The sequence below is a fragment of the Drosophila takahashii genome, chromosome 3R (genome assembly GCF_030179915.1).
Source record: "Drosophila takahashii strain IR98-3 E-12201 chromosome 3R, DtakHiC1v2, whole genome shotgun sequence".
In the NCBI taxonomy this organism is placed as follows: Eukaryota; Metazoa; Arthropoda; class Insecta; order Diptera; family Drosophilidae; genus Drosophila; species Drosophila takahashii.
In genome coordinates, this window is record NC_091681.1 from 6,960,944 (window position 1) to 6,983,760 (window position 22,817).

The 22,817-nt window shown below is 34.9% G+C and overlaps 1 protein-coding gene across 1 annotated transcript; it reads right to left on the minus strand.

Moving 5' to 3' along the window:
• Positions 1 to 8,026: 8,026 nt before the first annotated feature.
• LOC138913301 (uncharacterized) lies at positions 8,027 to 9,023 on the minus strand. Its single transcript, XM_070216554.1, has 2 exons — positions 8,910 to 9,023; positions 8,027 to 8,698 (listed from the first exon to the last, which is right to left on the minus strand). The coding sequence occupies exons 1-2, from the start codon at positions 9,021 to 9,023 to the stop codon at positions 8,027 to 8,029; spliced, it is 786 nt and encodes a 261-aa protein (XP_070072655.1).
• Positions 9,024 to 22,817: the final 13,794 nt, after the last annotated feature.

Consider the following 22,817-nt stretch of genomic DNA (forward strand, 5'->3'; position numbering starts at 1 on the left):
CGTCCGTCTGTCCGTCTGTCCGTCCGTCTGTCCGTCTGTCCGTCCGTCTGTCCGTCCGTTTCTACGCAAACTAGTCTCTCAGTTTTAAAGCTATCAGGATGAAACTTTCGTAAAAGTCGTATTTCTATTGCAGGTAGTATATATGTCGGAACCAACCGGATCGGACAACTATATCTTATAGCTCCCATAGGAAGGATACAAAAAAAAAACGTAAAAAAATTGTAGCTCCGGTGTTTTTTGAAATTTTACTTTCTACTCTTGGGAATATTTTTATACCCGTTACTCGTAGAGTAAAAGGGTATACTAGATTCGTGCAAAAGTATGTAACAGCTAGAAGGAAGCGTTTCCGACCCCATAAAGTATATATATTCTTGATCAGGGTCACTAGCCGAGTCGATCTAGCCATGTTCGTCTGTCCGTCTGTCCGTCTGTCCGTCTGTATGAACGCTGAGATCTCAGAAACTACAAAAGCTAGAAGGTTGAGATTTCCCACACATGGGCGGTTCTTTTACAAACCGAACACCTTTTATTGGCTCATATTTTTGATTTGCCTGAAACTTTTTTTACACGTACTATTCGGAAAATAAGTAAACACGTGTATCAGGATTAGACCAAAAAAAAATAATTTTCCTAGTTAGAATTTTTTTAAGTGTGCCAAAAATTGTCAAATTTGAAAAAGTACCCTCTCATTGAAAATCTGTATCTCCGGTTATATGAATCCAATTGACTTCATGTCTTTTGCATTAATTCCTCTAAAACCACTCCTTTCAAAATAAAATTTCTTAAAAAAAATTTTTTTTTTATTTCTTAAAAATAAAAACAAATTAAGAGTTAAAAAAATTTTTTAACTATTGCCCCCACAAAAAAAAAATTTTTTTTTTATTTTAATACTTGCGCCATATTGTTAGTTACAATCGGTTTTTGTAAAAAGTTGGAGCCACTTTTAGTTTTTAAAATATCGAATTTGTTTTAGCAAGGCCTCGGCTTCTTTCTATGAAAAAACGTCGCAGCAAGTAGATCTACTCTCTCACTCTTATCGGATCCTAATGGAATTTATGTTTTCTCATTGTTTACTAGTCCTTTAACAATTGATAATGATTAAAAGTTAAGTTTTAAGTTTTTTGACAATTCTGAATGACAAAAAGTAAAAAGTCATTTTTTAATCAATTAAAAACTTACAACTATTTATTTAACCGTCTATTTAATAAACAATAATTTTAAATTTATTTTATTTATTATTTTTTTATATTATGTAATTTATTAAACATTTTAAAATATTTTTTTTTAAGTTTTTAAAAAAATTTATTTAATAAAAATAAAAAATTATAAAATTTAATTAATTTTTTTTTTTAATTTAAAAATAAATATTTTAAAATGTTTAATAAATTACATAATATAAAAAAATAATAAATAAAATAAATTTAAAATTATTGTTTATTAAATAGACGGTTAAATAAATAGTTGTAAGTTTTTAATTGATTAAAAAATGACTTTTTACTTTTTGTCATTCAGAAATTGTCAAAAAACTTAAAACTTAACTTTTAATCATTAACAATTGTTAAAGGACTAGTAAACAATGAGAAAACATAAATTCCATTAGGATCCGATAAGAGTGAGAGAGTAGATCTACTTGCTGCGACGTTTTTTCATAGAAAAAAGCCGAGGCCTTGCTAAAACAAATTCGATATTTTAAAAACTAAAAGTGGCTCCAACTCTTTACAAAAACCGATTGTAACTAACAATAGGGCGCTAGTATTAAAATAAAAAAAAAAATTTTTTTTTTGTGGGGGCAATAGTTAAAAAATTTTTTTAAATCTTAATTTGTTTTTATTTTTAAGAAATTAAAAAAAAAATTTTTTTAAGAAATTTTATTTTGAAAGGAGAGGTTTTAGAGGAATTAATGCAAAAGACATGAAGTTAATTGGATTCATATAACCGGAGATACAGATTTTCAATGAGAGGGTACTTTTTCAAATTTGACAATTTTTGGCACACTTAAAAAAATTCTAACTAGGAAAATAATTTTTTTTCGGTCAAATCCTGATACACGTGTTTACTTATTTTCCGAATAGTACGTGTAAAAAAAGTTTCAGGCAAATCAAAAATGTGACATTTTTTTTTTGGCCAAATCTGTTCGGTTTGTAAAAGAACGGCCCACATATTCTTTGGCTTCCTACGCAGCGCAAGTTTATTTTAGCCGAGCGCCACGCCCCCTCTAACGCCCACAATCGCCCACTAACGATTTTAAAATGGGTCCTGCACCCACATCTTTAAAGATTTCCGAGAAAAATAAATGCAATTTTGTTGTGTATATTTATACCTATCGAAATGTAGAAGACATTTTTCAAATCGGACCATTCATTAAAAAGTTATACGCTTTATAAATTGTCAACATATATCTATCTCCCTCGCACTCCCTTTAGCTGAGTTACGATTATTAGTCGGGACACCAACCCGACACAGCGTTCGCACTCCCTTTAGCTGAGTGACGGGTATTAGATAGTCGGGACACCAACCCGACTATAGCGTTCTCTCTTGTTTTTTTTTTTGTAGTCCTTTTTAGTGAAAAAACTTTTGGGGAAAACATTATAAGCCAGGCTCTAGCCAGATTTAAGCTGTGAGAGTCGTGTACCATTTTGCACCAAAAAAGTTTTTGTCTACTTTTTTCAAAATTCCATTTAAAATTAATAACGTCCTTAAATTAACTTGGTAAGAGATTTAAAACATTAGTATTTTAACTGTTAACTAATTAAAAAAAAATCAGCTTAATGTGACAGTCAGAACAAAAGTTATTAATTTTTTTCCGAAACATCCCATTTTGTGTAAGTTGAGACACTTTGAGCGTGTAAGTTGAGACACCCGTTTTTCATACAAAAAGGCCTGAGGCCAACAAAGGTCGCTTTCTGCCTAGTACATTTCTTTGATATTAGGGGAAAAGTGAATGTTCAAAGAGCCTTTTGATTTTGATTGTTATTTGGTCTAAGTTCTTAAAAAGTGGATGGGAAATGATTTAGGACGAGCTAAAATTGATTAAATTAACATAAAGAAATAGTTCCTTATAGTTTGGAGTACTTTTTGTGTGAGTATTATTGACTTTAAAAAGTGTCTCAACCTACAGACCTCTTTTTCAAATTGTAATTTTTTGGCACTTTTCAAAAAAAATTATTTTTTAGTTTTCCCAAGGAAAAAAAATTTTTTTTTGCTTTATTTTACAGCTAAAAGACTAAGCTTTCGATCGAATGTCCAAATGGGAGACTAAAAACAAAAGGTGTCTCAACCTACAGACCTCTCCCCTACTACCTATACTAATAACATTTTTTTGGTTTTTTGATTTTAATTGACCTGCTAGACTTCCATCGTGATCACCGCAAATCGCTATAAAAAAAAGGGTTCCGAGAGGATTGCCATAATTTCGTAAATTATTCATATTTTTTCAAGAACAAACGCTTGTTGTTTTGATAAAAACATGTACTATTAATAAAAAATATCTTCAGTGTCATAAATTAATTGCTACACACCTGAAAAAAATCCAAAGTTCCCTCAATTTTTTCGCTCAAAAAGGTATATAACCCCTTAACTCGAACGACCATGGATGACCAACATATGGCCACTTCCACGAAAAAGTCCGCCAAGCCAAATAACTTTAAACTTGAATGAAACATATTTCCACATGATTTTTCCGCGATATTAGTTTAACTAAAAATGTTGAGTATAGTTTGATTACACTAGTTTACAGCCGAAATGCTCCCCAGCAATTGATGTCAAATTCTGTTAGTGTTGGACCCCTAGATCACGAAAATACGACTAATTTTTATACCCTTGCAGAGGGTATTATGATTTCAGTCAGAAGTTTGCAACGCAGTGAAGGAGACATTTCCGACCCCATAAAGTATATATATTCTTGATCAGCATCACAAGACGAGTCGATCTAGCCATGTCCGTCCGTCCGTCTGTCCGTCTGTCCGTCTGTCCGTCCGTCTGTCCGTCTGTCCGTCCGTCTGTCCGTCCGTTTCTACGCAAACTAGTCTCTCAGTTTTAAAGCTATCAGGATGAAACTTTCGTAAAAGTCGTATTTCTATTGCAGGTAGTATATATGTCGGAACCAACCGGATCGGACAACTATATCTTATAGCTCCCATAGGAAGGATACAAAAAAAAAACGTAAAAAAATTGTAGCTCCGGTGTTTTTTGAAATTTTACTTTCTACTCTTGGGAATATTTTTATACCCGTTACTCGTAGAGTAAAAGGGTATACTAGATTCGTGCAAAAGTATGTAACAGCTAGAAGGAAGCGTTTCCGACCCCATAAAGTATATATATTCTTGATCAGGGTCACTAGCCGAGTCGATCTAGCCATGTTCGTCTGTCCGTCTGTCCGTCTGTCCGTCTGTATGAACGCTGAGATCTCAGAAACTACAAAAGCTAGAAGGTTGAGATTTCCCACACATATTCTTTGGCTTCCTACGCAGCGCAAGTTTATTTTAGCCGAGCGCCACGCCCCCTCTAACGCCCACAATCGCCCACTAACGATTTTAAAATGGGTCCTGCACCCACATCTTTAAAGATTTCCGAGAAAAATAAATGCAATTTTGTTGTGTATATTTATACCTATCGAAATGTAGAAGACATTTTTCAAATCGGACCATTCATTAAAAAGTTATACGCTTTATAAATTGTCAACATATATCTATCTCCCTCGCACTCCCTTTAGCTGAGTTACGATTATTAGTCGGGACACCAACCCGACACAGCGTTCGCACTCCCTTTAGCTGAGTGACGGGTATTAGATAGTCGGGACACCAACCCGACTATAGCGTTCTCTCTTGTTATACCCTTGTAGAGGGTATTATAATTTCAGTCAGATGTTTGCAACGCAGAAAAGGAGACGTTTCCGACCACTTAAAGTATATATATTCTTGATCAGCATCAATAGCCGAGTCTATCTAGCCATGTCCGTCTGTCCGTCTGTCCGTCTGTCCGTCTGTCCGTCTGTCCGTTTCTATGCGAACTAGTCTCTCAGTTTTAAAGCTATCGCGATGAAACTTTCCCGAAGGTCTTCTTTCTATTGCAGGTAGTACATATGTCGGAGCGAGCCGGATCGGACCACTATATCTTAAGGCTCCCAAACAAATATAAGAAAATTCATTGTAACTTTGTAGGAAGTAGGCGTTTTGATTCTTGACTACTTAAAAACAAAATTGAAATAAATCGAAACGCTGAATCTGGAATCCCTGGAACTGCACCGAGTGAGTATTCTTTTATCTACAAGGGTATATAAGCTTCGGCTGGCCTAAGGTAGCTTCCTTTCTTGTTTTTTATATATTTCTGAATTTCGGTTTTTTTGTTTTTTAAATCGGATCACTATATCATATAGCTGCCATAGGAACGGTCGAAATTAAATGGAAATTAATGGGAAAAAAATTATATCTTTGTTGGTTTTTATTACATTCCCTTCTACTCTGGGATATGACTATTTTGAAATATTTCCGAAATTCGATTTTAATTTTTAAAAGATCGAACTACTATATCATATAGCTGTGATAGAAACGATCGAAAAATTAATGTGAAATAATAAGAAATTTAACATTTTTGCGATTTGTAAATTTATAGAATGATCTGCAAGGGTATATAAGCTTCGGCTTGCCGAAGCTAGCTTACTTTCTTGTTTTCGATGGCACAGTTTTCTTTAAAGATTTTTTAAAGTTCGAAACGTTAAATTTCGGACTTTTTCGAATTTGTTCTTATATCTTGGCAGATATCCACCCGATTGGGCCATTTTAAAGTCAATAGATCAGAGCTTAACTTTGCCATACAGATCAATACGATTGGATAAGTAATGGCAGCGTACCAGCCCGACAAAGATGAAAAATGTGTTTTTTGGTCGAGTGTAAGTCGGCTGTATATGTATAAAGCGTTGAAAAATCAAAATGGGTACCAACATAAAGTTTACATCTTACCGAATAAAACAAGCCGGGTATGGCCCAAATTCAATAAATTGGATTTATGGTGGATTTTTAAAGTTAGGATAGCCTTCGCTCCATGTAGTAATGTCAAGCGGCAAGAATCACAAATTCTCTTTGGAGTCCAATCCTCTTCAAGATTAGGTGTCATATCCTAATTTAATCATTACAAACATATGTACATGCCAATTTACCCTTCAGTTCTGGCATCCCATGTAGGGGACAATTCCTTAGACCAAACGCTCGGCCGCTGTCGACGTCAGCAGAGCAGTCGGTATTTATATATTGCGCTCTCTTTCCTTGTCTTATAATTTGTTGTTGTACTGAAGGAAAAAGCGGAACTCCCATACCATTTTCTCTATGGGTCGTCCTCGGTGCGTCCTGAGGTACAAATGACCTGTCCTCGGGTTTTCCCTTGGGGATTACTGAGGGAAAAGTGACATCTGGAACTGAAGGGTATCGATGTATGTGTGTGTCATTGCTTTTCTCACGTGCAAATGTGACGAATGAAAGTTTTTCCCTGCTCTCCCCTTGAAAACCAATTAAAATATTTTTAAAATCAAAACAAAAATTCCTTATGCATTAAATGGGTTGGCTACATACTTTGACTTAGAATTACATCCATTAGATAATCCGTTCTGGTATCCAAATAGTACAATTTTGATCAGGTACCAAGCCCGTTACTCGTAAAGTAAAAGGGTATATTGTATTCGTGCAAAAGTATGTACACACAAAAAAAAAACTTGGTAAAATCAACTGTAATAATTGTCAAACAGGCCCCAACTAGCAAAATTGTCAATTCTACTAAGTAAATTGTCATTTCACAACAACAAAATACACACAATTAGCAAAGACACAAACCCAAAGCAAAAACAAAATACACGTAACTATTTTAATAGTTACGTAACTATCTTTGTTGGTCAATTTTACCAAGCAAATTTTTTTGTGTGTAACAGGTAGGAAATAGCGTTTCCGATCCCATAAAGTATATATATTCTTAATCAGGATCACTAGTCTGTCTGTCCTTATGAACGCTGAGATCTCGGAAACTATAAAAGCTAGAAGGTTGGGATCTTAGATTTGCTTAGTTTCATTTCAATAGCTTTTATGCTGCAAAAATGTGATATTCGGGGTTGTCACAGAAATCTCTTTCCCCCCAAAAGCGAATCACGGTGTCACAGAAACCGTTTCAAAATCAAGTACACGATTTGAAACCAACCGAATAGTAGGCCTTAAAACAAATCCTCCTAAAATCAGAGCAAATTTACTTAGAAACTCCTAGATAACTGAACAGATTCTGTGACACCTTCGGTTTCGATTGGTTGGTTTCCAAACCAACCATCCCACAGTGTAAGATTTTGCCAATCTAGGGGGACTTTTAGCAAAAGTTGAACTATTTTTGAAGTCGATGAAAAAAAGGCTCAAAAGTTGGACTTTAGAAATGCACGCAAGTATGCACTGGGAAGCTAGCAACAGTTGACAAAGTTTAGTCTTATCAATTGTGAACGGTGAATTATAGAACGTTTTCTATAATTGTAACTCATTTAAATCAGAGTATGGGGGTGCAGGAAATTTTAAGTATAAACTGATCGAACAACCGAAAACTCAAGACCAAAACGACTGTTCTTTTTCAAAGATGATATGCTACTGCCTTTATTACTGAACGCTCGTTAAGCCGATCAGAGCGGAGAGTTATTAGAGGGCTTACAGCTGTACATGTGTACACACAAAAAAATTTGCTTAGTAAAATTGCTTTGGGTTTGTGTCTTTGCTAATTGTGTGTATTTTGTTGTTGTGGAATGACTATTTACTTAGTAAAATTGACAATTTTGCTGGTTGGGGCCTGTTTGACAATTATTACAGTTAATTTTACCAAGTTTTTTTTTGTGTGTAGACATTAGGATTATACAGTATTCTATTAATAAAGTGACCCAACATCCCGGCCCTGTTGAAAGGTTCCACTTTCAAGATACAGGAAGTACAGCGAGCTTGTGAACAGGGCGGCTACAGGTTCCCTTGGCGGTGCGCAGCTGAACGACACGGACTCTGTTGTCGCGCCCATATACTTAGGATTCGATCCTTCCCATTCTCCAATTCTGAGGGGGTACATTATCTTCGTGAATAAGCACCATGGTACCGTCAGACACGTTTGGCGATGGGGAAGTCCATTTGGTTCTTGATCGAAGTGAGTTGAAATAGTCTGCAGACCAGCGACGCCAGAAGGACTGCTTTAATGCCGTGACTGCTTCAAATCGTTGCAATGTGCTGGCCTTATGGTCGTTGGCGATGCGTTCTGGCATAGAACGCAGCGAGCTTCCCGTCAAAAAGTGACCTGCTGTTAGGGCTGAGAGATCGTTCGGATCTGATGACATCGGAGTGGGGGGGCGTGAGTTGAGGATGGCTTCTATCTCAACCACGACTGTTGAGAGCTCCTCGTACGTAAACTTGGTGTTTACAAAGGTTCTGTTGAGTAGGCCCATTCCGCTCTTCACTGCCGCCCTGGGTGGGATGAAGTGAAAGCTGATGAAGTCAGCCGCGCAAAATTGTTGAATTGCGCTTCGAGTCTTCTCATTGAACAGGAATTTCCTTAGGTCTTGCAGCTGATTGGAGGCGCCAACGAAATTGGTCGCGTTGTCACAGTAAATATCTGTGGAAAGACCGCGGCGTCCAGAGAATCCCTTCAAAGCCGCCAGAAATGCTTCTGTGCTCAAATCTTTGACCACCTCAATATGCACGGCCTTGACGACGAGACATATGAACACGGCGAGATAGCTTTTTGATGGAGGCCTTCCGCGTATTCGAAGATAAGTGTGTATACATAGGTCCGCAGAAATCGACACCGCATTTGCTGAAGGGCTTACTGCTTGCCAATCTTGCTTTAACTAATTGACCCATTACTTGCTGCAGTAGTACGGGTCGATATCGAACGCAGTGGGTACAGGCTCAAACAATACTGCGCGCTAAATTCCTTGCGTTGATGATCCAGAACTTCAGACGAAGGAGCGCCTTTGGTCCGGCATGGAAGTTTTGAGTGTGAAGGTGGCGGACATATTTGATTACCATTGATGATTTACTGGGAAGTAGTAGTGGGTGCTTCTCACTCTCAGGAAGATCGGAATAGTCGAGTCGTCCTCCAACCTTTATGAGTTCGAAACCCGTAGCGCTATCTATGAAAGGAGAAAGAAACTTTAGTGGACCTTTAAGTAGTTGGTTTTTCCTGAGGTATCGAAGTTCTTCCGGAAACGAGTGGTTTTGAAGATTCCAAGTTATGCAGTTTGATGCGTGTTCTAATTCTTCCGGACTGAGGGTTGCACCTTTGAACTTCGATGATTTCCGATCAGCATCACTAGACAAGTCGATCTAGCCATGTCCGTCTGTCCGTCCGTTTCTACGCATTTTAGTCAGTTTTGAAGTTATAGGCTTGAAACGTTCCCAAAAGTCTTCTTTCTATTGCAGGTAGTATATAAGTCGGAACCGGCCAGATGGGAAAACTATATCAAATAAAAACACCTCTTAACGAGGTAAAAAACTAGTGACGATCGCGCCTTCAACATACAAAAGTTCTGATATCAACATTTGTGACGAAAAATTATTACACTTGTCATTAAATAGTCTTTCTAATATTTTCTCATTCGGCCCGCCCTAGCAAACTATTCCAGCCTTTTTCCCCTCACAGGCATTTTCTATTTCAAGAACACAAAAACCAACTTCTCACATTCCCGCTGGGAAGTTCTCAATGGTGTGTGTATTGGAATGTGAGAGCGAGAGCGGAATAAAGTAGAGAGCGACGCTTGCAAAAAGGGACGCAAGCAGTTTTAGAGAACATTCGTATTTGAAGAGCCAAACTGCAAAGATCATGCCACGCGCCAGAAAACGTTTCCGTTCGGACCACGAAGAGCAGCCTGAAGCGGAGGACGATTCCAGTGAATCCTCGACATACATATTGCTGACTGCGGGAGAGTCTAAACCCCCGTATCCCACACTCCACTCTTACTACGCCTCTGTCTAGCCAATATTAATAAGGCAAATTTTAAATCAACCCCAAATTTCTTCTGTTTTGGTAATTTATAGCAACTTTGGAACTTTATAGGAGTACATAGTACACTTTTAAATAATATAAGTTATTATTTTCGATGTGCAGAACATATTTTGACACTTTGCTGTAAACATTGATGTTTTCGTACGCACAACAGCTTACATTTTGGCCCACACATAGCAACCTGCTTGCGAACGCTTTTCCGATCATAACAAACAACAAATAATTCAAAAAACAATGAGCTGAGCATTATTTATTTTTTTGCCGCCATCGATTTGAATTGTTTTCGCAGTCATCGTTCCAATTTTCACAGTCAAGAGGAAGAATTCAGAGTTGCACCGAGAAAACATCGCCTTATTATCGCATAAAAAACCCCGTCAAAATTGGATTGCGGAATAACTGGGAAATTTTCGGAACGGCAAAACCTTACGGACCATCCGTTCAACGGATGGTGGATGGTGGATGGAGCTCTGTGGGAAGACCCTATTAAACGAAAATGATCGCGCGATGATCGATCTTAATCGTTGCAGCTCTCTGGTATGTAGCTACGGCTGGCCGAAGCGAGCTGCCTTTCTTGTTTTAATAAGAACTGCCTTATCAAAATCGAAATAAAAGAGTATGTATTTGAAAAAAAGAAAGAAAACAAGAACGGAAGCTAGCTTCGGCCAGCCGAAGCTTGTATACCCTTGCAGATCATTCCTATTAATTAACAAATCGCGAAAATGTTCAATTTTCCGATCGATCCTATGGCAGCTATAATATATAGTGGTTCAATTTTGATAAAAATTAAAACCGAAACTCGGAAATATTTAAAACAAGAAAGGAAGCTACCTTCGGCCAGCCGAAGCTTATATACCCTTGTAGATAAAAGAATACTCACTCGGTGCAGTTCCAGGGATTCCAGATTCAGCGTTTCGATTTATTTCAATTTTGTTTTTAAGTAGTCAAGAATCAAAACGCCTACTTCCTACAAAGTTACAATGAATTTTCTTATATTTGTTTGGGAGCCTTAAGATATAGTGGTCCGATCCGGCTGGCTCCGACATATGTACTACCTGCAATAGAAAGAAGACCTTCGGGAAAGTTTCATCGCGATAGCTTTAAAACTGAGAGACTAGTTCGCATAGAAACGGACAGACGGACAGACGGACAGACGGACATGGCTAGATAGACTCGGCTATTGGTGCTGATCAAGAATATATATACTTTATATGGTCGGAAACGTCTCCTTCACTGCGTTGCAAACATCTGACTGAAATTATAATACCCTCTACAAGGGTATAAAAAGATAAACATTGAGACCAATTTTTTCGATTAGTTTTGAGTTGCTGATCACGCTAAACAAATTAAAAAAATTCCCAAAGAACCGTTCTGAAGATATTCGCAAAAATCCAGATTTTCGGAACTTATTTTATAAAACCTAACAGATCTCAAAAACCCTTAAACCAATAAACTTGTAACTTACACTTTTTAAAAGGCAATAGATGCACATTTCCGAAAAGCTATTGTAAGGGCGCGTGTACCAGATAGGTACCTAAAATTCGAAGGCTTAGCTTAGACCTGCACCGTCGAACTTAGCAACATGTTCGTTGCGGATTCCTAGCAACATTTGGGCTTAGAAACATTTGGGAGAGGGGGAGCCACATGCTGCGCTCCTAATAGGTCCGGGAAAACTGTGGCTGTGTAGGTTGATCGAGAGCAAGGCAGCAACCCAGCGGGAATGTGAGAAGTTGGTTTTTGTGTTCTTGAAATCCTGTTCCTTTTTGCAGGCGGCGGTGTAGGGATAGATAATTTCTGAGTGCTAAATGAGGGTGGGTTTCTGAGTAGCATCAATATCAGGCCATTTATGCGCTGTGTGATTTCTGTGGCACTACGATTATAATATTTTTAAACAAGAAAATCACCAACTTATAATATTCAAAAATCCTATGATTTACACCAAAACCAAAAGACTTGTTCTCACATTTAGTTTTAATTTTTAGTAATTTTAAAAGTCGTAGAAAAAATATTAATAATTGTTAATCAAAAAAAATTAAACTATATAACATTATTATCATAATGTCTATAATGATAATATTAATTTATTTTACTCAACATTTTTCAAATAATAATAAGGATGAATGTGGGATTCAACCAAATTATAGAGAAAAGCCACGGTAAGACGATTAAAATATTTGATCACATTTATCAAGGAATTACATTAAATTACAAAGAAAACTATTGTTGCTTTTTACATTTTTAAACATTTTCTGTGAAATAAAATAATTTGATCGTCAGATCGTGGCCTAAGCCATTTTTAAGTGTTGTTAAAATATAAAAATTCGTGTTGGTGGTATTGATAACACGAAAAATGCCTAACATACCAATAATATACGTAACCTTTAATGATTACGGTCCCTGAAAAGTATTTTTTAAACGAAATACTTATTTGGCGCCAAAGTGTGACCGGACTTTACAACGACATTTATATCAAATCTGCATTTAGTATTATCAAGTATATGATGCAGGGTCACATCATTTTTAAATTTGTTGGAAAAAGTGAAAAAAAAGTGAAAATAGTTAATTTTAATCTAAAAAACAATAAAAAGGTGAGTGATAAAATGAATTTTGTCTTTTTATAACCTTTATTTCAGCGTTACAAAGGTTAGTATCACAGATATTTTCCCCATTAATAAATATACGCCTCCGGATGCTATCTTCAACACAAATTCTGCATTTCAGTGACACTTGAAATGTTTTTAATCTTTACCAGTGGTAAATGGTGTGAGGTGTTCATTAAATGGTTGTATAAATAGTACTTCAGTACTAACTTAGTTGTTTAACTTAATCAAAATATTACATTTATTTCAGCCAGGCCGACTGAGACTTCTTGGGACCAGAAGTGTTGCGCCTGCGCTTGTCATATTTTATTTTTTCTTCTCATAGTTTTTGATATAGATACCCGACATAAAACAACTGAACAGAGGGTAAATGATCGGCCATGGCAAACCAGGCATAATTTCTGGAGAGATCCTTTAATTTTGTGCGGAGACCTAATAATGGTAATTACTCTTATTATTATTCCTGGTCTTACATTCATATCTAAATTATGTTTGATATTTTCAGAAGACAGGCAAGAAATGGATATCTAAGTACTGCATTCGGCCAAGCAAAACCCGGGAATGCTTCAGGCATTAAAAATTTGTAGTTCCAATGCTTCGATTGTAAATATTATTAATAAATACACAAACAAATATTACAAAAAACATGATTTTTATTGTGGAAAATCAGATACTGCAAAGCAGTGCAAAACCAAAACTGCGAGGGTCTGGAAAAACCAAAACCAAAACTGGGAGGGTGTAGAAAAGCAGATATTGCAAGTGGAGGAAAACCATAACTGGGTACGTGTGGAAAATCTATAATGCGGGAAGTCGAAAAACCAGTGGATTTTGTCCTGCATTCTTCTGCCAGAGATCCAGATAGAAACCTCATTTCCCCCGTACTTTTTGTGTCACCCCCGTGTATTTTGAAACCAGAGATGGAAGAAATGTAAGGGGTGAATGAGGTTTTGTCCCTTCCGCTTCTATGGAGAAACCTCTTGAAAATATGTTATTTTCCAGAGGAATTTTCCCGGTGGGAGGAATTGAGATTCGATCAAATTCAAATTCAAGATAATACTGATATCCTTTTGCTTAAAGAATATTTCATTTACATTTCCACAAACATACTTACATAAGACATTTTGTAACCGATTTTTGTGAACTAAAATTCAAATCGCATTGATAATATTAAAAGAACATTAAATATTCAAACCAATTGATTCTCTTGCTCTTTATTACACGTGCTCATATTGTTTAAACAAATTCAAATGTTTAAACAATTAGATTCACGGCTTCCCCGCCCACCTGCCTTCCTTATTATTAAAATAATTCTAATCAAGGTGAAAAATTAATGTGAAAACAAAAATACTGAAACAAAATATCAATGGTAAAATGCAGTAATTTGGAATTGCCTTTCTTGATGTCTTTTCTTAAATTAGTCAAATACATAAAGCAAAACATTGCTCCGCATATTTGTTTCCCTTATAATAGTTGTCTACTGTGGATACCTTCCAAAAACCCCCCGGTAGCAAATTCGCCAAGAGTATTTGGTTTGTACTTACCCATGTGCATAAAATTAGCTTTGCTACATTCTTAGGTAACTAATTAATAGACCTCGGATTTTGCATATTTGCATATTTTTATAGGATAAAGATAGATCAATTCCGAAAACACCAAAGTTCGTTTCAATAAAAATATAGTTTAAAATGAATGGCATATTTTATTTTTTTTGCATATTTGCATAAAATGCATATGCATAAAATATGCAAAATATATGCAAAATATGCAAAATATATGCAAAATATGCAAAACATATGCAAAATATGCAAATGTGATTAACCAATAAAGAAATAACACTAAAATGTATAATTATAGATGATTTATATATTATTCAAGATAATTGGTATTGCAATATATAACAAGCATTTACTCTAAATTATTAATTAAGAAACTTTGACGTTTCTCTCCAAAAACCATTTTGTATGCCGAAAAGCTTCTTTCTACGTCGCATGAAGTAATTGGTGCAAATTTATATTTACTAATATTTTCACTAGCGACGGGTTCCAGTCCAGTAACATCTTTAGAATTGAGACTTAATATATTGTTAATTTTTAAAATTATATTATAGTCGGGATTTCTTTTTAAAATTGCTTCAAATTTATGTTTTAAGTCCATCCGAGGTCACCAGATATATTATCTATTATGTTTTCTGCTTCCTTGACAAGATTCATTGAAGAAAATAAGAGTAAGCCCTTTGCTTCCAGGGACGTAATTATTTCTCCTAATCTGTTAAAATTTGATTTAATATAAATAAAATCTCGACGTAACGTTGAATTTTTCAGCAGTTTTTTTGCCAGCTTTATGGATTCGGCATCTTCTGAGTTCAGCGTGTCAAGAACCTAAATTAAAAAAAAATATATTTGTTAGTACAGTGCTTACCTTTTAGCACTTTATTATCTTACCTCTTCTATACCCTCTATATTATCTGCATAAAATGATGCTGCCTTTAACCACGTACCCCATCTGGTAATTATTGGTTCTGGTGGTAACTCCTTATTTAATATTTGCTTATATCGTTGGACTCAAAGCGGAGCTTTTACGAAAATTTTTTTTACACATGGTATAAACGAATTTGCGACTGGAAATGATGTTCTAACTCTTTCAGCAATTAAATTTAGACCGTGTGCCAAACAAGTTATATGTATAAGATTTGGATAAAAAACTTTTAAATTTTTACCAGCTTTTATCATGTAAGCTGCAGCATCCGTTAACAGTAACAAAACTTTGTTCTCGTTCCCTTTTGGCCACAAAATGCGAATACTATCATTTACAAATCGGGATACTGTTGCATGATTTACTTCTTTTAACTGCTTGCACGACAACACAAATGATTGCTTAGATTCATTTTCGCTTAATGCTCCAACGATCAAATTTGCCACATATCGGCCTTGCTTGTCCGTCGTTTCGTCCACAGAAATCCAGATGCTTTCATCTTTAATACTATCCCGAATTTTTCGAATGGATTCTTCGTAACAAACATCCAAATAATTTTTTCTCAGCGTACTTTCATCTGGGATATGTTGCCCAGGGTACTTATTCAAGAAGTTTTTAAACGTAGTATTACTAAGCACATTCCATGGTATGTTAGCCGCAACTAAAGCTGTGCATAAATCCTTTTTGAATACTTTATCGATATTGTTGCTGGAAGTTGCATTATCGTCGGAGGCCTTCCACTTAATATAAAGTGAAGTAGCTAAGTGCTGCTGCAATTGAAATTTTTTTTGGAACGAAATCTAAAATAAGAAAACCATTATTAGAACGGGCTTAATTTGGAAAAAAAAGTTACCTTTTTATCACAAATAGTACAGATTATCTCGTTACCATCTATTTTGAAGCACTTTTCGGGAATGCTATCAAACCATTTTTTGATCAAATTGTTCTTCAATTTTTGCGATTTCGGCATTTTAACTATTTCACTTGGTGCACTTAAATATTTTAAACAATTTTGCATATTTTGCATATATTTTGCATATATATTGCATATTTTGCATATATTTTGCATATTTTATGCATACATTTTTGCATATTTTTTGCATATAGTTTGCATATTTCCGATATGCACTTGAATTATTATACTTAAAAAATATGAGACCTACCCACAAATTTTGGTAAAAATCGGAGCAAAAATGGACAAATATGCAAAATCCGAGGTCTACTAATTAATTATCAAGAATTAACATCTTTACAAAGAGTAAACGTAACTTGGTTTAAATAGTTTAAAAATTACATCTTTAAAAAACAAAAAATAGAAATAGAAAATAGAAATAGAAAACGTAGAACGAGGTAGCAAGGCCAATATCAACAGGATTTGTTTTAAGAGACCGATGAAATAAAATTAAGCCTAAAATTATCCTATCTCTGGCATTCATTTTTTTTAATAAGAATTGGAGACATTAATTTTTTTTTAACTGTCGAAGGATAAACATCCCATCACATTTTAAAGCGGTTGTAACATTTCAAGTCGAACTTAAATTAAAAATATTCCCTCAAATTTTTTAAATCTTAATCAAAATTTTAGCAATTTTTTTTAAGAATACAAGATTTTTTCCAGAGTTAAACGCTATATCGATTTGGATTTGAATTACAAACTTAACGCGGCGTGATAATCCATATTTTGGCAGTTTTTATACCCGTTACTCGTAGAGTAAAAGGGTATATTAGATTCGTGCAAAAGTATGTAACAGCTAGAAGGAAGCGTTTCCGACCCCATAAAGTATATATATTCTTGATCAGGGGCACTAGCCGAGTCGATCTAGCCATGTCCGTCTGTCCGTCTGTATGAACGCTGAGATCTCAGAAACTACAAAAGCTAGAAGGTTGAGATTTCGCACACATATTCTTTGGCTTCCTACGCAGCGCAAGTTTATTTTAGCCGAGCGCCACGCCCCCTCTAACGCCCACAATCGCCCACTAACGATTTTAAAATGGGTCCTGCGCCCACATCTTTAAAGATTTCCGAGAAGTATAAATGCAATTTTGTTGTGTATATTTATACCTATCGAAATGTAGAAGACATTTTTCAAATCGGACCATGCATTAAAAAGTTATACGCAATCAAAATATCTACATATATCTATCTCCCTCGCACTCCCTTTAGCTGAGTTACGATTATTAGTCGGGACACCAACCCGCGTTCGCACTTCCTTTAGCTGAGTGACGGGTATTAGATAGTCGGGACACCAACCCGACTATAGCGTTCTCTCTTGTTTGCTTTGTTTTCGATAAAGTACTGGTTTGAAATTCATATTTTTGCACTCTTAATTCATACAAAAAAATGCATAAATTTATCTGGGTAAGAGCGGGACAGCAATAGTCAAAACCCTCCGAAATGGAAAAAGAGTTTAATATTTTTAACATGTAAATTTAATCAAATTCGTATCCTATCTATTTTTTTCTTAAAGACATTTTTTTTTTCAAATAATGTTTCTAGGCTTTAATGGCAATGGATTGGGAATTTAATTACATGCTCAACGCAGTATGACATTCTATATATAAATAATATGTTTTGGACAAAATACTAATGTTTTGAATGAAATTAGTGTAAGGATTTGTGTCGAAAAAGGAATCTGTTTGTTTCTGTTTTGTCCATCTGTAATTATGCAAACAATTCATAATATATTTAAAAAGATTTAAAAAAAACACATGTTTTTTTTAATAGTTGTTTCAAAGAACTAAATATTTTTGTTTTTACGGATATTGAGGGAAAAAGTTCCGATAAAATCTTTTCTCGGTTTATAGAATAAAAATTAGTAATTTTTTAAATTTAAAATAAGTACCAAAGATAAAGCAATGCTTAATTTTCAATTTTAATTTCCGCAGGCGAAGCTGCTGGCTTCAGACCCTGCTAGTTAATAAATACACAAACAAATATTACAAAAAAATGATTTTTATTGTGGAAAATCAGATACTGCAAAGCAGTGCAAAACCAAAACTGCGAGGGTCTGGAAAAACCAAAACTGGGAGGGTGTAGAAAAGCACATATTGCAAGTGGAGGAAAACCATAACTGGGTAGGGGAGAGTGGGGGAATTTCGTCACAGGGGCAATTTCGTCACCTGCAATATCTCGGAATCCATAAGTCGTAAAAATATATAATTTTTTTGTTTTAGTCCTTCAAGACGGCCAGACACAACCAATGCATTTGTTTTGCACAGAAGGCCAAGATAATTAAGCTATAATATTAAATGTATTTTAACAGTTCAAAAGCTACATTTAGTTCTCGACGAAATTTTTTCTGTATGCCACAATTCAAAAGGAATAAGATACACGATTTTTTATATAATACACAGTGCTATAATGTGCATTTCTGCGTCAGTGATTTTTAACTTCGCGCCTAATTTCGCAAGAAAAATAATTATTTCTAAAAAAGTACGGTTTGGGGAAATTTCGCCACCCTACGCTAAGGGTAAATTCGCACCTATTTTAAATACATATTTTTATATTTGACGAGCTGGCTAACGAACAGACTACCAGCAGCAGCAACAAATATAGGACGTCAACAAAAATGGTACGCTTGATCAGTGTAGCATATTTTCAGGCGTTAAACTCCCTACATTTTTCAGGTGACGAAATTTCCCCAGTTGTGTGGTGATTTTACCCCCCTGTGTGGTGAGATTGCCCCAGTATATTGGTTTTACATTTTATTTTTTTATAAATCACCAAGCTAATTAAAAAAATAGGGGAATGTCACATTTTAAAGCTTGGTGCTAACCGCATTCAGCAATAAAAATAGAAATATGATAACGTGTCTCAAGATGGACAAAAAATAGCTTTGAAAAAATGCTGACGAAATTCCCCCACTCTCCCCTACGTGTAGAAAATCTATAATGCGGGAAGTCGATAAACCAGTGGATTTTGTCCTGCATTCTTCTGCCAGAGATCCAGATAGAAACCTCATTTCCCCCGTACTTTTTGTGTCACCCCCGTGTATTTTGAAACCAGAGATGGAAGAAATGTAAGGGGTGAATGAGGTTTTGTCCCTTCCGCTTGTATGGAGAAACCTCATGAAAATATGTTTTTTTCCAGAGGAATTTTCCCGGTGGGGAAGCGTTTCCGACCCCATAAAGTATATATATTCTTGATCAGGGTCTCTAGCCGAGTCGATCTAGCCATGTCCGTCTGTCCGTCTGTATGAACGCTGAGATCTCAGAAACTACAAAAGCTAGAAGGTTGAGATTTCCCACACATATTCTTTGGCTTCCTACGCAGCGCAAGTTTATTTCAGCCGAGCGCCACGCCCCCTCTAACGCCCACAATCGCCCACTAACGATTTTAAAATGTGTCCTGCGCCCACACCTTTAAAGATTATCGATAAGTATAAATGCAATTTTGTTGTGTATAATTATACCTATCGAAATGTAGAAGACATTTTTCAAATCGGACCATTCAATAAAAATACGCAATCAAAATATCTACATATATCATCTATCTCCCTCGCAATCCCTTTAGCTGAGCTACGATTATAGTCGGGACATGAACCGGAGTACAGCGTTCGCACTTTTTTTAGCTGAGTGACGGGTATTAGATAGTCGGGACACCAACCCGACTATAGCGTTCTCTCTTGTTTATTTTCAAACATTGTAAAAAAAATAATCTTATTTAGCGTTTTTAACGAAAAAACTATTAGTTTTACAGAAAAAATGAATAAAACTGAAAAAAACATAAAAAACTCATTTATTTAATAGCTTTCATTTCTCTTAGCTAGCTTTTTGATTAAGTTAATATATTCGAAGATATTTAAGAAAAACAGTTTTAACCGTTATTTTCCATGATGCCGTTATTTGCGCCAACTTTGACTATTTTTAAGCTAAACGGAAGTTCACCCGGATTTTTTTAAAGGCATAAATAAATTCCAGAAAACATAGTCAAAAAACTTAAAAACATACAGCTGCGGTCAAAATAGTAGTAGTGTTGCCGCCCTGTGTTTTTAAAAGTTTGTTGTTGAAACTCATCTTCTTGTGGTAATATTGTATTGATTACACAGGCCGACAGTGTTTTTGGTGCAGCCCTATGGGCATTAAATTGTGTTAATATAGACGGGTATAAGCATATCTGCATACTTAGTTTTCGCGTTTAACGGGTGGTATTTGTGCAATCGCGGTTTGAAAAATATAGCAACATTAATTGTTTTGATTTAAGATGTCCTCGAGGGTCTGTGCTTAGTTGTAATAAAACCTATGCCAAAAAATTGCTTAGATGCCCTTCTAAATAATTGAATTTAAGGTTCCATCATAATTTGAGTCAATCAAAGCCTATGAGCCATTGAAGTAATTTGTTCACCTCTATTCCCAACCAACTTGATGCGGTAAATACAAGGAACAAATGTGAAATAGAACAAGGTGAACAAATTACTTCAATGGCTCATAGGCTTTGATTGACTCAAATTATGATGGAACCTTAAATGGAATTATGTACACACAAAAAAAAAACTTGGTAAAATCAACTGTAATAATTGTCAAACAGGCCCCAACCAGCAAAATTGTCAATTCTACTAAGTAAATTGTCATTTCACAACAACAAAATACACACAATTAGCAAAGACACAAACCCAAAGCAAAAACAAAATACACGTAACTATTTTAATAGTTACGTAACTATCTTTGCTGGTCAATTTTACCAAGCAAATTTTTTTGTGTGTAGATGGGCATCTAAGCCATTTTTTGGCATAGGTTTTAATACAGTTGGGAAAAGACCGTCGAAGATATCTTAAATCAAAACATTAAATGTTGCTATTTTTTTCAACCGCGATTGCGCAAATACCACCCGTTAAACGCGAAAACGAAGTATGCAGATATTCGTATATTAACATATTTTAATGCCAATAAGCCTGCACCTTTTAATAAAGTCCATTTTGTTGACCTGTGTTATAATTGTACTATTAGACTAATTGGATAAGAAAAGTGACAACAACAAACTTTTAAAAACAGAATGTCCATTGGACTCTGCCTCTTTATTTTCTTCTTTTTGTTGGAACTTTCAAGTGCGAAGCTTTGCCGACATACATTATCTTTCCATCATCTTCGATCACTTTGCATGGGCTACACAGGTTGGACAGCCCGCTTGTCCAAAATAACTCCGAGATCTTGCAGGAGGAGTAAGAAAATGTATTTTTTTACTCTACGAGTACCAGTTATAAATTCTAGTGTTTGGGAAGAAAATCCTTAAAAAGTATAATTAACAAGAAAGGAAGCTAGCTTCGGTCGAAATATTAAATGTAATTTAATAGGAAAAAAATTATATCTTTGTTGATTTTTATTACATTCTTTTCTACACACAAAAAAAAAACTTGGTAAAATCAACTGTAATAATTGTCAAACAGGCCCCAACCAGCAAAATTGTCAATTCTACTAAGTAAATAGTCATTTCACAACAACAAAATACACACAATTAGCAAAGACACAAACCCAAAGCAAAAACAAAATACACGTAACTATTTTAATAGTTACGTAACTATCTTTGTTGGTCAATTTTACCAAGCAAATTTTTTTGTGTGTACTCTGGGATATGACTATTTTTAAATATTTCCGAATTTCCTTTTTAATTTTAAAAAGATCTAACTACTATATCATATAGCTGACATAGAAACGATCAAAAAAATTATGTGAAATGATAGGAATTTTAACATTTATGCGATTTTTAAATTAATAGAATCATCTGCAAGGGTATATAAGCTTCGGCTTTTAATATTTTTGCGATTTGTAAATTAATAGAATGATCTGCAAGGGTATATAAGCTTCGGCTTGCCGAAGCTAGCTTCCTTTCTTGTTTTTTTCTGAGTTCCAAGCAGTCAAAATCGTCAGTATATATGTACATTTCCTGGGGTTTGTTCAGATAAAATGATACGGTTAATTTTTCGTCACAAATGTTGATATCAGAACTTTTGTATGTTGAAGGTGCGATCGTCACTAGTTTTTTACCTCGTTAAGAGGTGTTTTTATTTGATATCAGAAGTTTTGTATTGTTTACTCCCATAGGAGCAATATATACATTTAAATTTATATGTAATTATTTATTTAAGAATTGCATTGATGGAACGGTTTAAAACAATTTTAAGAATTCCTTCAGCCTAAAATACAGTTTGGATACGCACATAAAAAATTTAATGCTTAGGCATTGGAATTCCTGGAACTGCACCGAGTAAGCATTACTTTATCTACAAGGGTATATAAGCTTCGGCTGGCCGAAGGTAGCTTCCTTTCTTGTTTTTTCTAAATTATAAGGTTTATTTTTCTAATCTTCCTTTCTTTATTTGAGGGTTAAAATCGCCATTGATTTTAGAAAAAAAAAGACTGAACTTTTCTAAAAATAAAAAAAAAATTGCCATTAAAATTATAAATATTTATACATAATAGAAATATTGTTTTTCTAAAAACAGAAAAAATGTTTGAAGATTTTTCTAACATTTAGAAAAAAATTTGTGATTTTTTTTAGAAATATTTTTCTAGAAAATAAAAAATTTAACCGTATTTGATCAATTTTCCTTCTTATACACTTTTCAGAAAAATTTTTTTTAGCTCAAGAAAAAATCGCTATTAATCGAAGAAAATTTCCGGGATTGGTAGCCTAGGGGTCTAACGCGTGCGGGCATGCACGCAATATGTAAATATTTACATATTAACAAAAAAAATGTATTGCATTTTTTTTAGCTCATGAATAATTATATTTTGATAAAAATGATATTTAAG